Genomic DNA, 16,668 nt, shown 5'->3' on the forward strand with positions numbered 1-16,668 from the left:
GTGACTTCAGTGACAAATGTACTAAATGAGAGGTGCTTAATGGGGCAGAGCAGCTATAGAATTTCAAAGCAAAATATCTTCATTTCCTCACAGAGGTTCCAGCCATATATTTGCTTTCATTGGTTTATTAGACCAACTAAAGCCGACTGCTTATTTGTTGCTTTGGTTACTGCATTTAGGCTGCCACCAGTATACGACTTGTCCCCATACAAGATTTTGGGGCAGAGTGACATTAGCTAAATAGTTCTTATGAGGGCACAACATTAATAATGGCAACTTATTTATTTAAAAACAAATTGTCATTACTGGTCAGTCAATGACTAAATGCTAGTTATCCAGACAGAAAGCAGAAACTGCATATTATAGGTATATGGCTCAATAAAATCTCTGGCTTTATAGCTGCCCAGTAGTTACTGCCTGGAGGCTAATTTGTTCTTCAGCAGTATTTGTGGGTTATCAGAGAAGGTTTTGCCCATCAAATCTGCTCTGTGGATAGTTTCTTTAGAAGAAAATCTTTTTAGGGGGTACTTCTAGGTATGAATGCCCAGGGTCCCACACTTGTATGGCAACATGGTGACTTTATATTGTTCTGGTTTAACCTAAAGCTTTTCAGTTGTCTTCACATGCTGGGGACCATATATGAACACCAAATGATGGGCCACAGGTGAAAAGGCATTTCTTTATATAAATAATGGAGGTCATAAAGGCAGCTCTGCCATTGCTTCCCCAACTAAAGGTTTCCCTACATAGAAAAGACAGGGGAAAAGGGCACAACACAATTGCATTTTTTTCAGGTCTAACTTCTTTGCTAGACTTTCTTTGGTCAGTAATAGAACATGCAGAAAAGCAGTACATTACCTCTCCATTCTCTTTCTGTAGCTTCGATTTTATTGATAAGCTATTTGTGATGTCATTGGATTTCCTCAGCTCTGGAAAGAAAAGTTCAAATTACATTTAGAATGTGAATGCATTTGCCTTGTGCTTATATCCAATATTATTGTGCAGAAGAATACAATGGTGTAATGCAGACTGTATTGTACATAATTGCTAAGCTTTGTAGCGATAGAAATATCATTAAATATTTTATATTGTACAATGGGCCAGATTGGATTCAAAAAGAAAAATGTATCCCCTAATTCAATTCTAAATTCCCCCATAAATTAGGGAATTGGTGAATTGACATTAGTTTTTCTTGTGTAATGAAACCTGGCCCAATATGTTTAATTTTGTAACGTGCAACTGGTAACATTTCCTACAAACATACAACAAAAGAGAGGGGATTGGTCAAAGCATATTCACTGGCTTCATGTTTTATCAGTATATCCTTCTGTAAAATGCATAGGAATCTAGGGGAATGGCATTGGCTAGGTAAGGAAGGGGCAGGTCAAAAAGGTTTCTGGCAGATCAATGGGGTTGGTGTGGTTTGGCGGAGGAAGGGGTGGAGCAAGGTATAGGGATTTGAGTCAGGTAGAGACAGGGTTAAATATGGTTCCCACTCAGCAGCACCCTCTTTTTCACTGGATAGAGCATTCCCACCCATGCTCCAAAGTGTTTAACATTAATCCATTCTTCTTATTAAAGGAAAACTAAAACCCCAGAACAAATACTAAACCAGGGATCCTCAAACTACGGCCTGTGGGCCGGCCCCCCAAGGTAATTTACCTGGCCCCTGCTGCGTCCCCACCCATGGCAACTACCTGTCTGCAGACGTGGGGAGCAGGAAGCCAGAGGACACAGTGGGGAGCAGGGGGAACAGGGAGTGGGAGGACACAGTTTGAGGACTACAGTCCGCCCCCCCATCAGTCTGAGGGACCATGAATTGGCCCCATGTTTAAAAAAGCTTAAGTACTTAACCAACAGATTTATATTATGTTAAGTAATATAAAATAATCTTAAATAAAAGTGGAATATATATATCAGTGAATATTGGCCTTTTACATCCTTTCCCTTGAGCCGCCATTTAGTGATGGGCTGTGTGCTCCCTCAGAGATCAGCTGACAGGAAATAATGCAGCTCTAACTGTAACAGGAAGTAGTGTGGGAGCAAAAGGCAGAACTCTGCCCATTCATTGGCTGATGGGGCCTAGCATGTATGTGTTCCTTGGCTTGTTTGTGTGCACTGTGACTCCTATGATCCCAGGGGGTGGCCCTAATTCTTAAAACAGCAATTTTCAATTTAGGATTACCCAATGGCACATACTAGTAAAAAATATATTTTTTTGAAAATGGTTTATTTAGTTGAAGCAGAGTTTTACAAATGAGCTACTTTATGCAATATATTTTAATAAAGCCCTACATTGTTTGGGGGTATAGTTTTCCTATAAAAATATCCAAAAGGCACTGAATGGAAGAGAGGCTACGGCACATCGTGTAGACTAATTTCCTCCAGTTCCAGTTGTGTGGCATTTGGCCAGGGCTACCACCCAATACGTTGATTTAACCAACTAAACACACTGACAAGAATTCACAATGGTCTCTTTAATCCATGATGTAAGTTGCAGAAAAGAGAATGAAGTTAAAATGTGATTGATAATAAAAACAAATGCTGAGCTGAAGTTGCTTTGAGGACAAGCTGATAGCTAGACTTTCAATTGGAATAAGCTGCTCACATCAAAGCATAATTGATAGGGGCTGGAGGGAGAGAGTGGAACCCAGCCAGAGGCCCTGCTCACACACAGCCACTTGCTTTTAAGGCTGGAGCCATTTCAGTGCCCGTACATTAATTTTATCTTCCTTCTGCCAAAACCACTAAAGTATCAGGCATCTTGTCAATGTTTTTCACTTTGCTTCCCAACAGAATGACACTTTCTAACGTCTGCTCATAATACCAAATGTGCTAAAGGCAAATACATTATCCAGACTCAGCGGACGTCTTTTATCTACTGAACTACAAACTTGTCACTGGGCCATGATACCTTTTGTACCCACAATGCAATGTTGTTCGTCATAATTTTGCATTGACCTCAAATGCACCTTATGGATCAAAATTGAAACAAGTTCCCCCACACAAAGCCAACCTAATCGTCACACTAAGGGGCAGATTTAGATCTTAATATTTAAAAACTCACCCACGTTCTATTAATTCCAATGGGATTTTTAGAAGCATATTTATCAATGGGTGAAAGTAAGAACTCAATTTGATAAATACGCTTCTAAAAATCCCATAGGATTGAATAGAAAGCGGGTGAATTTTTCTGTATTGAGCTTTAATCAAGTTTCAAGTTTTATTGTTATATACAAATAACAATGAAGCATCATTACTGTAATGAAATTTTTTGACCTGTGTTAATCTCACATTTTGATAAATCTGCCCCTTTCTGTTGCAAGCACTACCACAGGGGTCCCCAACCTTTCTTACTCATGAGCCACAGTCAAATGTAAAAAGACTTGGAAAACAACACAAGCACCATAAAAGTTCATGGAGGTGCCAGATAAGGACTGTGATTGGCTATTAGGGAGCCTCCATGCACGCTATTAGCTTATCTGGTACTAAATCTTGTTTGTATTGAACCAAAACTTGCCCCCAAGTCAGGAATTCAAAAATAACTACCTGGTTTTGGGGAGTAGCTCCGTGGTTCCCTTGCATCAATAGGTACAAATGTACACCATCAGAAGAAGCAGGATGGTCACATTGGCAGCCATGCAGAAATGCAGGAGCATGATTAAATGCAAGTATCCTAATGATTTGCAACAATATGAGCTATATAAATATGAGCAATATATGAGCAATATTATCTATTCACGCAAATTTGGGGGTGATTCATAAATGAGCACTACCATTCTATCGGGTAACTGGATGCACTCATCAATACAGAGACAAGCTATTTAATATTTAGTAAGGTATTTGGGTGCATATACACATCACTATGGATACATAGAACCTGCCTAGTGTTCTGTAAGGGTTCCGGGTACACAGTCACTAACTGACTAATAGAATAATCAATAAATATACAGAGCCCACCTAATGAATGCACTAGGGTGCACATTCTCATTATTATAGACACACACACATTCTACCTAATGCTCTGTAATGTGTTTGGGTTCACAGTCTCCTCAGTATGAACAGTCACACAGATGTTACAGATACATCTATAATAATCTTTTCTCACATTCTAAATTATTACTTATCTAATGATCTTTTTTAGGACACTGCATCACGAATATGAAAATGTGTCCACAAAAAACATTTGCTGGCCTCCAGCTAACATTAGGACAGCATATCTAGTAATATATAGCATATAAAGTCATTTAATGGAAAAATGACCATTACAGGTATGGGATCCCTTATCCGGAAACCCGTTATCCAGAAAGCTCCGAATAACGAAAAGCCCATCTCCCATAGACTCCATTTTAATCAAATAATTCAGAATTTTTTCTCTGTAGTAACAAAACAGTACCTTGTAATTGATCCCAACTTAGATATAAATAATCCTTATTGGGGGCAGAACAGCCCAATTGGGTTTATTTCATGTTTAAATGATTCCCTTTTCTCTGTAATAACAAAACAGTACCTGTACTTGATCCCAACTAAGGTATAATTACCCCTTATTGGAGGCAGAACAGCCCTATTGGGTTTATTTAATGGTTAAATGATTCCCTTTTCTCTGTAATTATAAAACAGTACCTGTACTTGATCCCAACTAAGATATAATTACCCCTTATTGGGGGCAGAACAGCCCTATTGGGTTTATTTCATGTTTAAATGATTCCCTTTTCTCTGTAATAATAAAAAAGTACCTGTACTTGACCCAACTAAGATATAATTACCCCTTATTGGGGGCAGAACAGCCCTATTGGGTTTATTTAATGGTTAAATGATTCCCTTTTCTCTGTAATAATAAAACAGTACCTGAACTTGATCCCAACTAAGATATAATTACCCCTTATTGGGGGCAGAACAGCCCTATTGGGTTTATTTCTTGGTTAAATGATTCCCTTTTCTCTGTAATAATAAAACAGTACCTGAACTTGATCCCAACTAAGATATAATTACCCCTTATTGGGGGCAGAACAGCCCTATTGGGTTTATTTCTTGGTTAAATGATTCCCTTTTCTCTGTAATAATAAAACAGTACCTGTACTTGATCCCAACTAAGATATAATTACCCTTTATTGGGGGCAGAACAGCCCTATTGGGTTTATTTAATGGTTAAATGATTCCCTTTTCTCTGTAATAATAAAACAGTACCTGTACTTGATCCCAACTAAGATATAATTACCCCTTATTGGATGCAAAACAATCCTATTGGGTTTATTTAATGTTTTATTTATTTTTTTAGTAGACTTAAGGTATGGAGATCCAAATTACGGAAAGACCACTTATTTGGAATACCCTTGGTCCCGAGCTTTCTGCATAATGGGTCCTATACTTGTATAACGATTTAATGTTCAATGCACATATTGTTTTTTAGTTCTGGACTATTATACTATAGGGATATAGGTACCCCTATACAGTGTTTTAGTGCCCCCCTACTTGTTAAAAAATATTGACGATCCTATATTTTAGAAAGACTATTCCCTAGGCATACAGATAGTTGTATCCATAGTTGCATCACTTTTGATAATGTAAATTTAGCTGATTCTCTTTTGCATAAGGGGAACTGATAACGTGACCCAAAAAGAACTGGGAATGTAGATACAGAACCCAAGGCAAGAGTCAGGGCTGGGGTAACTGTGAATGAGGATTACTCAGTGCCAGGGCAAGATCACGAGTTACAGCGCTTCAAGAGTACAAGAAAGTAACGTTGCCAAACAGTCTAAATAGGCCCCTTAATCTCCACAAAGGACTGCGATTGGGGTTACTACCCATTGTATGCATCAGTCTTAGATTCCGACAGTTCACAATGTTCTGGCTCTAGTCAGTAACCCGCGTTCTCAAAGTCTCAATCAAAAGGGTCATCTGTGGGCCCAAAGAGCATTTCAATACTGTTTGCAAATGTCTCTCTATGAAATCAGTGATGATAAAGATTCTACATTTTTTGAAATTGTGTGATGTATTAGTAATGCCCCCAGCTAAAGTTTATAAGAATCTAAGGAAGATTGTCCAACCTGCAGCCTTGGACACCAGAGTCTTGGAAGATGAAATTTAAGTACAGGTATGGGATGTATTATCCAGAATGCTTGGGACCTGGGGTTTTCCAGATAAGGGATCTCTCTGTAATTTAGATCTTCATACCTTTAGTCTGATTAAAAATAAGTTAAACTTTAAATAAACCCAACAGGATTGCTCTGCCTTCTGTAATGATTAATTATATCTAAGTTGAGATCAAGTACAAGGTACTGTTTTATTATTACAGGGAAAAGGGAAATCATTTTTAAAAAATTTAATTATTTCCTTATAATAGAGTCATTGGCAGATGGCCTTTGCGTAATTTGGAGCTTTCTGGAAAACGGGTGTCCGGATAACAGATCCCATACCTGTACAGCTTAATTGCTGGCTAAGGGGCCCCAGGGTCCGGTAACTTTTATGAGAAAATTAACTGGAAGGATTTTGACAAGACCTTGCCTAGAAATCTTATTGGCCCACTGCTGAGCAGATGAAGAATGAAATCAGTTCATTTTATTTGTGAACCGCTTACATATAAACAAATCACTATCACAATAATATCACGTTTGCTAAAGACTCTCCAAATGAAGCTTCATAAGCTTTCTTATGGGGTTTTGTAATAAATGGCACTAAGTTTGTCCAAGAACAGTAACCCACAGCAACCAGTCAATAGGTAGCAGTTACTGGTCACCTGTTTAAAAACAAACCATCTTATTGGTTGCTATGGGTTACTGCTCCTGGGCAAACTTGGTGCCTTTCATTACATATGAAACAAAGATTGTTCTAATAAAATTTATTCTGAATTTATAGCAAATCAAGATAAATGGATGGTGTAATCATGGAAGAAAGCTGGGATAGTATAAAATACAATCTTTTTGAAATTAAACAATGTACCTTATGGTTATGCAAAGGCTGCCTCTACCCACAGGGCATGTTTTTGGGCAATAATAACCAGTGCAATCGATTCCTTTCCACTTCAATAGGAAGCAAGCGGTGTTATTGCCCTTATAAATGAGCTCCCAGGCAATCTTTGGAAGTGAAAGCATTATACATGACTATGGGAGGCTAAAGAATAAAGATATGATTAAAGAATCAGTATACACCCCTTTTCAACATCAGCTGAATGAATAGGGCTGGTGTTGAACATACTTTTTGCCTATTGTTTTAATTAAGAAAGATCTATGGTTTCTGGCATTAAACAAGAATAAGAAGCTAGTTTCACTTCCTGTCACTTCCGTCCCACAGAACTTTAAAGGAGCTGATAAAACTATTTACCAGTCCAATGAGAAGCCCATGATAATAAGCTGCTTGTATAAGGGAGCAGTTTGTTTGTGTAAAGGTAAAGTGGCAGCTCTAGACAAATTATCCTGTTTATAAAGGAAGAGGAAGGTAAGTTTAGTGAACATAGCCCAAAATAGGGCTTTATAATAGCAAAAAAACTTGAAAATATGTTTTTTGTAAGCAGAATGTAATGTCAACACAAATCCTATTTAGTGTACTCATCTTTAGCAAAGTGGTTTTTAGGTGTATTCTGTGCCTTTTTATACTAACCCATTGCCAAGGATATGTTACAGCAGCCGTACTGTTTAGGCAGTGGACACAGCTGCAACACTGGGAAAACACAGTACAGTGTATAACACTTGCCTTTTCCTATCAGCAGAAGCAGCGGCTAATAGAGAGCTCACTCACCTCGGGGTTGTGCTTGCCGCTAATGCCAGTTTGAAGGCAGCAAGCCAGACCCATAAGGAATACAGATGGCAGTTATATAAGGGCGGCTGGCAGAGAAAGTGCAAGAGGGCAAAAGCTAACTGCTATTCTTGTAACCAGACTGCTGGCCTTTCCAAAGCAATACCATTCAAGTGTTCAGTTTCAGATAGAAGCCTGTAATAATGCTTTAGGTTAATCACCCTAGCAGTCCTTGAATAATAAGAGAATAGGAGGCCTAACATTTAATCATCTTGCAGCCGAAGGCTTTTTGGGGGCTGCTTAGTGCTCTATATTTCAGCTGTGCCTTAGATAATAAATAATTGGGCCCTTTATATGTTGCTATGGGTCATTGCCACCATAAGGGCTTGTGTTGTCCCAACACTACCCTCTGTTTTTATGAACCAAGCGTTTATGGATGCTAACTATTGGGTTATACATATTTATGAGGCAAACAACATTTTTATATTGTGTAACATTATAGTCTGTTGCACAAACAGCTGCAGGCACATATTTGAGTACTGAATGGGCACCAGTATAAAGGATGGATGCGCAGATTAATGGTACTTTACATTTTTTGTTTAGTTGAAGTGATATCAAACACCTTTGCTTTCAGGGGCTGTGTTTTCTATCAAGAAAAACATTGTCTGATTAATGAACATACAGTATGTCTGCTCCACTTAAGCAAAGGGTAACAAAGATGCTTAAAAAAAATAACAGGTCAGTTATAGGGCTCATAGCTGAAGCCCACAATCTGTATGATAAAGGGGAAGGATGATACTAAAGCTGGAATGGATGGTTCACAGATGATACCAGGGTTGGACTAGGCCGGCAGGAAACTGTGGCCTTTATGGGCCCTGTCAACCCAGGCCCGCTCATCCACCTGGATTGTCCTCTCTGCCCCAATCACAGCCGCAAAGTTGAAGAGAAGGAAGGTATGTGACTCGTTTTGTTTAGCAGCTCTCTCATATGGAATTTTAGCAGCTATTTGGTCACTAGGGTCTTATTTACCCCAGCAACCAGACAAACAGTTTGAGTGAGAGACTGGAAGATGAACAGGATAGGGTCTAAATATGGAGATAAGTAATAAAAATGAACAATAACAATAACATTGTGGTCCAGGGGGATTCCGGGAGCAGTGACCCAGAAGAGCAGTGCAAATAATTAAAAAAGCATAACAAATAAATAATGAACACCAATTAAAGTTGTTAGGAATAGGTTAAGGTGAACCACTCTTTTAATTTATAGATTAAACTCGATTAATAGATTTATAGATTACCCGGGGCGTTTCTGGCACCTGAGCCGCCTGAGGCAACTCCTCTGATGCCATTGCGCTCTATGCAGAGCGGAGTGGAGGTCGGCCTGGAAAACGTTTGCTTTTGCATTTCCAGGCCGGCCTCCGATCCGCTCTTTTGCCTTAGTCTTTAAGGCAGGCACACAGAGAAGCATACAGAAGTGGATATACGCTTCTTCCGACCTTGCCCTTTAAGTTACAAGGAGTGGCTTTTTCTGCCCCTGGTAACTTCAGAGGTGCTACTGCCTTAGGCCAGTTTCTCAATTCATCTCATGGCAGCAGCACCCCTGTTTGTTACACACCATTCACCCCAACCCCAAGACTTAGGGGGAACATGGTTCCACCTGCAACCTCTTTCCCCACAGCAAAAGTTGGTTGAATATTAATATACAGATGAAATGTAACAGATGGGTAGCTGTGGGGTCTACTGTATATGTAGTTATGCTTACTAAAACTAAAAGTCTGATTCAGTGGTGTAATTATAGAGAAATCAGATTGCGGTGGGGGGGGGGGGGGGGCTGGACCACAGGGTCTGCTTCCTCTATAGTTGTAGTGAAGTGTGAAGTCTTCTCTCCCCACTTGCAAGTAGTAGAGCAGCTGAGGAAAGAAGAATCAGGCAGAAGACGCCAGCAGGGGGCTGGAAAAAGACGTAGGCAGGAGTGGGGGTGTGGAGTTGGCAGGTGGGAGGCCAGGTATGAATCACTGTGCACTAGGCCCCTCCAAAAAGAATTTTCAGGGGGAAGGCCTGTGCACTCTAATTAAGCCACTGGTTTGATTTACCAATCAACTAAATGACATAGTTCCAAATTACAATGTAGATAGCTGGGTGCTGAAACCATGAGACAGCCCTGCGCTGATTGTAATGAGGATGAAGATGATGAACAGTTGTGGGTGATTATGGTACTAGGCCATGATACGTCTGGGACAGACTGCTTACAGCCCAGGTGCTCAGCCCAGCTTTTTTAGCCTCAATCAGACTATCTCTTTACTGCATTTCACTTGCAGTCTCCTCTTCTGAAAGCAGCGAGAGAACCCGGAGCTGTAAATGTCATTACTCCCAGCATGGAAAACAAATAGAAGGAAACACGTCTGTAAGACTCTCCATCCCCCTGCTAAAATGGCAAGGAACTAAGGCAAGCGCTTCTCAGAACCAGCCAGAAATTCTCATTTTAATCTGAACGGGGCGGCTGCCTTATTTGGTATTTGGCACCAGACAGAACCATTTACAAAAAAGTAATTTGGAACTCGACTTTTATTGCCATCAATAAATAATATTTATGGAGATAGTCCCTGCAATAACCTACTGATTACAAGAGCAATATACAAAGCCACATAGGATTGCATGCTTCAACCAAATTCTCAGTAAAAATGAATACCTGGTCTGCTGGGACAGACTGCTGAAGGACACACACACAACTAGCCCAGTGATTATTATACAAGGAACTTCCAGATGCCATGTTTGTTGGAACTTTATTTAGAAATTGGGCATTCTGACCCTGATTTACTAGCACAGTGTAATGTTTTTTATGCCCTCCTTGGCTCACTCCCGGCAGAGAACACACTGTGGGATTGGGCTGGCAGAACACAGGGAAAAAACCTGGTGGGCCCTGCCAACCCAGACCCACTTTTCATGGACCCTCTGCCTATTCAAAGCCAAAAGCTAAGGAGAAGGAAGAAGGTGAAGGATATGCAATGCATCACAGGCGGGGGAAAGGGGCTGACACTAGGAGGGGGGGCCTAATTGCAAGGAGGGCCCTTGGGGTTGCAGCCCTGGTGGGGCACCCCAGCCCTATGCTGAGAGCACAGGTTACACTTCTAATACATTACACTCAAGGATGAGCCATCCTTTGGTTTTGTAAGTATGGTGTGTGCTCAATATGGTGCAAATCCCCCAGATACGTGCCAGTCATACTTAACCAAATAATAAACAAATAAAAGGAATAGACAAATCAAGGTGCCACAGCAGAACAAATATTCAGAATTGAGAGAACAATATGAATGGGGGTGCTTAAACCTGGGTCCAACCAGGAACTGTTGAAAGACAAACTCTTTAGTAGGCTTCCAATGAAACACACTTGTACCCCAAGTCACATGCCCATAAGCTCGTGGATATCTCACAGTCCCATATTTCATTTAGGGGGTCCCCCACACCTCCTGTCTCACCCTTTACTGGGACCTCCTCTCTCAGGTTCTGGACTCCATCATCATTGAGCGTTTCCAAGAGAATAGTGGTGGCCCATCTCCTACTTTTCTTACACTAGGTGGTCACCGGACACATAGGCTTTCCTAGTAGTCCCTCTGTAATATCCCATGGAAACACTAACCTGGATAGGATCTTCTAAAAGGATGAAAGTTAGACAATGAAAGCCAATCCGCACATTCTCCATGTGAAATTGGACCAATTGAATTTTAAGAAAGGAATCTTTATTATGTAATTAGGTTTTAACAGATACAGAATGCTGGTGTATACATTATAGCCACCTTCCCTTGACACCTTATACACACTTTCCCATAGTGACAGCCCCTACCTCTGCCATCTTGCTTTACTAAAAATGCTTCCCACTGTTGCTGAACTTCCTCTGACACTGTTCTGCTTTAATGTTCACACTTTCCCACAGCTGCAGCCCTTACTCTTGAAATCTTCAAGCTTTCCTATACATGCCTTCCCCTGGTATATCCGGCCTCACAGGATGAGCAACACAATGGAATGTCTTTACTGCCCCACTGCACGCAGCTGCTACTTTCCAGCACCCCATAAACACCTCACGCCTGTTAAAACCCCCAAATAACAGCCCTTTAATACACAGGCCCCCTATACAATGGAATATACAGAAGCCTAAAGTTTGCTTCCAGTATATGTAAGGTAAGCTTTATATTGTGTAGAAGCACAGTACCTTTGACTGAGAAACAGTGTTATAAACCAGGAAGCTTGCAGTTATGATCACATGACTGACATGGAATAAAGGGCACAGCGACATAATGTCATTAGATGGAGCAGCAGACAGGGAGAGACGTCAGTGCTATTCCCCATTGCGTGCAGCATTTACAAGCTTCATGCAATCCGTTTCTGAAGGCAGTTTCCATAACAATCTAACGTTCCCCTACATAGTTATACTCAGCAATATTGTAAATAACCCCAGAGATATTAAAATATGATTGAATACTGAAATATCCTATCAAGTATCTGAACTGGTTGGGTCCAGATGGGGAGGTTGAACTGTCTGTAATTTGAGGCCTTAGGGCTGCTAAAAATCATTTAAATATTAAACAAAATCAGTAAGATTGTAGTGCCATTAACATGGACGTATGCTGGCTTGGTTATTAGCCTTCATTTTATGTAGCACATTACAGAGACTATGCATTGTTGACATTAGTCCCTGTCCCAGTGGAGCTTACAGTCTAAGCTACTCAATACATACATGGTCTGTTTAAGCTGGAATCAGGCTAGAATGAAACTCAGGCCCCTATAGCTGCAAGGCAGCAATGCTAACCACATTAACTTATGCAGGACACAGTGCAAAATGCAGTTTTCAGAGGCAATATGCCCTGTTTTTTTACCCAGCATATTCTCCCCAGAATTCAAACATAATTGTGGGCACCCAGTAACGCAAGTATAGCAATAGTAACAACAGAACTGCATATTATTTCTGGTCCTCACTTGTCCTTTTAATTGGCACATTTCCTCCCATCATATCTGCCATTAATTCACTTTCACATACCCATCCTTTAATATTTATATTCTCTCTTTCTTTCTCTCTTTCCCTCCCGCTTGCTTTTTATGTTACCTGTAATTCTGTGAAAAATGACTGGAATAGGTTCTGTTGTAACTAACACATCTTCATCATTTTCCGAGCTTGATACGTAAGTGTTATCTGCGGAAGAGAAAAGATGGAAATCAAAGACACGAACGCATATCAGTTTCATTGCTCTACAGAAAGAGAAATCACTACAATAATGCTAATCAAATGTTCTGTCGGGTGTCTGAGCAGCACCATTGGATCATTGCAAGCAGTTCGGCACGAGATACATTGCACTGATCCTGTCTGCAGCTGATGGGCTACATGGCAGGCAAATAGCCCCAGGGTAAGTGCACTTATAGGCAAAAGATTCAGGGACAGGGTTCCTTATTTTTCTTTTTAATTTGCCCCAGATATAAAATAATATTCCCTTTCCAGTTTGGCCAGCACTAGGTGCTTCTGAGTTATAGGGATACAAAGAGACATTAAATGAAAACTAGACCCCCAGAATGAATACTTAACCAACAGTTTAATTTATGTTAAGTGACCTATTAAAGAATCTTTCTAACAGGAATATATATCAGTAAATATTGGCCTTTTACATCCTTTCCCTTGGGCCACCAGTGATGGGCTGTGTGTTCCCTCAGAGATCAGCTGACAGGAAATAATAACAGGAAGTAGTGTGGGAGCAAAAGACAGAACTCTGCCCATTCATTGGCTGATGGGGCCTAGCATGTATGTGTGCCTTGGCTTGTTTGTGTGAACTGTGAATCCTATGATCCCAGGGGGCGGTCCTTAATTCTTAAAATGGCAATTTTCTGTTTAGGATTACCCAATAGCACATACTGCTAAAAAAGTATATTCATATGAAAATGGTTTATTTAGATGAAGTAGGGTTTTACATATGAGCTTGTTTATGCAATATATTTGTATAGAAACCTACATTTTTTGGTATAGTTTTCCTTTAAGTAAATAAAGTCACTGTAAGAGGGATTTGTTGGCTGTTGTACATAGCAATGGCTGCCAAACTACTGTGTATCTTACTAGCCACTTGGTCAATGCACATAGTAGCAGTCACTCAGCTAATGGGGGCACAGTTACTGGTGCATAAAGCATCTTGTGGAGTTTGAACAATTATAAGTTATTATACATAGTAACAGCCACTCAGTGAGTGTGCTTAGTAAGAGTCACTCAGCTAGTGAGAATAATAACAGACACTCAGTGAGTGTGCTTAGTAATAGTAACTTAGCTAGTGAGTATAATAACAGACACTCAGTGAGTGTGCTTAGTAAGAGTCACTTAGCAAGTGAGAATAACAGACACTCAGTGAGTGTGCTTAGTAAGAGTCACTTAGCAAGTGAGAATAACACACTCAGTGAGTGTGCTTAGTAAGAGTCACTTAGCAAGTGAGAATAACAGACACTCAGTGAGTGTGCTTAGTAAGAGTCACTTAGCTAGTGAGAATAGTAACAGACACTCAGTGAGTGTGCTTAGTAAGAGTCACTTAGCTAGTGAGAATAGTAACAGACACTCAGTGAGTGTGCTTAGTAACAAGCACAGTAAGTGCAATCTGAGAATACACAGAAGGTACACAGAGGTACAGAACCGTAGGCTTCTAGTAAAACCATTCATTTACTGACCAAGGCACTGACCGGCCAAGTGTAAAGATCCCATCGATCTATTATTTGTACTTATTATTATTATTGTTATACAAAGAATAACAAATTCTAGATTAGTAGAAAACCTGTTTTAATTTAATTTCTCCACCCTGTATGGTCATTTTCTCATACTCTATGTAGCCTGCAGGTGCTGGGGAACAAGAGCAGACCTCCAGAAAGTGGAAGGAGATTCAACATATTAAAGCATGTATGGGCAAAACTTAAAGGAAAACTATACCCCCAAACAATGTAGGTCTCTATAAAATATATTACATAAACAACCTCATATGTAAAACCCTGTTTCATCTAAATATATACTTTTTTAGTAGTATGTGCCATTGAGTAATCCTAAATGGAAAACTGCCATTTTAAGTACCAAGCAGTGAAGTTTGCCTAGGGAGGTGCCTCTTATAACTTCAATTAATTTATTGTATCATTTAATCAAATACATTTTGTTTATGCCCCTGGGGAATTCAAAGCAAAAGTGGCACCGCAGCTCCCATGTCAGTCAAGTTTTCCGTTTGTCCTGGAGATCAAAACTGTTTGTAATGTATATAAATAGACTGACCTTCCAATCCAGGGATATGTGTAACAATGTAGCTGGGCCCCTTACCCTGCCAGCAAGTACTGATGTGGGGTCTCTTACATTTGTGAATTTCTCTCATTTCTTGTCTTAACCAAATGACATTTTAATGAAAAAAAAAATAGGTTAAATGTGATCCGGGAACAAAATAATCTGTTTGCATTTCCATAGTAACTGCTGCTGACGTTTGTGCTGCAAAGATAAGTGATATGCCAATAGCACCTTAATGGTACAACCAGTACAGGATCAGGGCATATTAGTAAAAGCGACGGGTGGCTAATAAGTATTGGATCTTTATATAGCTTGCCAGCTCCGTAACTAAAGGCACGCGTGTGTGACAAAGGGACCTTCAAGAGCAAGAAGGCTGGCATTTAATCATGACCTGGGAACCAATGCTGTATGTGCCAACAAAGCTCATTTACAAATATAATTGCTTAATTGTGTTGCCTCAATGGTTGTAGTTAATTTGGCCAGATCAGTTGCACTTCCATTGTATTTGTATATTCTATTTAGCCTTGGAGTGCTCCCACAAACCCCTTTTGTGTGCCAGCAGCAACCAATTAGCAGGTTGAGCAGTCAACTACAAGTTATTAAATGAAATGTTTCCCCAACGTTTAATTCTTTAATTTCCTCCAGTAGGGTTATGGTTACATGTGGGGCTGGGAGGGTTGGGAGGAAGAGCAGGTCTCTTGGCAGTTCAGTACTTGGCCATAGGCTGTTAGGTTTCACTAGTTTATAAAAACGGAAGCCAACATTTGCTTGGCCTCTTGCTGTAGGTGGTGTGCTGTGTGTGCTAAAGAGCCTAGGACAGAGGTAGGTTCCATGAGGTTCAGTAAGTATCCGTATAATTTTGTAATAGCTCAGGGAGTGAGAGGCAGGATCAGGGCTGTTAGTAGAGCAGCCAGAGGCTCCAAAAAGGAGGCCAGCAAGGGTTAGTATTCTGCATTGGCAAGGCCACCAGTATAGAGACTCAAACAGTTAGGCTCTGAGACAGAGAGACCCTTGGAGTGTGGGACCACTGTGAGCTTTGTCTAGAGCTGGGAATTGATTCACTAAAGCAGTGAGTACTAACTCTGGGGTGTCCTGAATGCTACAGCTGTGATTGTGTGAAAAAGCATTGAGAAAGCATCTAAAACATTACTTGATTGTAAAACATCTACATTAGCACCCACCAACCTAAAGTGTGTACCATCTGCCCAATAAAGAGTTTCGTTAGTCCTAAAGAATCACCAGTACCCAAGTTATTCAAAAGATCTTTTGTATGTTGGAATACAGTGCAGTTAAGCATTCCATCAGCAATACAGTGAGAGACAACCTGAGAGTGAAGAATCGCAAGTGATGATGATAAGCAGTTGGAGAAATGAGCGAGTATTGAGCAGTGGCAGATAGAGTGTGGGACAGGGAACATGAGTGGGACTTAAGGCTGGACTAGAGTAGGCAGACCCCACCACCCTGCTTTGCGCCCTAAGCACATGCCTCTTCTGCCTACCCCTAGTTCTGGCCCTCCCTACTGGGAGTTGCTACTGACCAAAGCCAAACACTGTTTAACATGTATTACATCACTTGGCACAGTGGTCTAGTTGCTTTCTATGGACATGGAACTCTTTTGTGGTTTCTAATTTTCATATATTTGCCGTATGTGTACAG

At 40.4% G+C, this 16,668-nt stretch overlaps 1 protein-coding gene across 1 annotated transcript in view; it reads right to left on the reverse strand.

The window, feature by feature from the left end:
• The window catches only part of parp8 (poly(ADP-ribose) polymerase family member 8), a 152,917-nt gene that overhangs the window by 71,346 nt on the left and 64,903 nt on the right, over positions 1–16,668 (reverse strand). The window contains exons 4-5 of the mRNA XM_002933029.5: positions 12,829–12,915; positions 859–929 (exon numbers count right to left, since the gene is read on the reverse strand). Coding sequence (XP_002933075.1) covers positions 859–929; positions 12,829–12,915 — 158 coding nt within the window. The remainder of the gene's footprint in view (positions 1–858; positions 930–12,828; positions 12,916–16,668) is intronic.

The sequence above is a fragment of the Xenopus tropicalis genome, chromosome 1 (assembly GCF_000004195.4).
Source record: "Xenopus tropicalis strain Nigerian chromosome 1, UCB_Xtro_10.0, whole genome shotgun sequence".
Taxonomy (NCBI): domain Eukaryota; kingdom Metazoa; phylum Chordata; class Amphibia; order Anura; family Pipidae; genus Xenopus; species Xenopus tropicalis.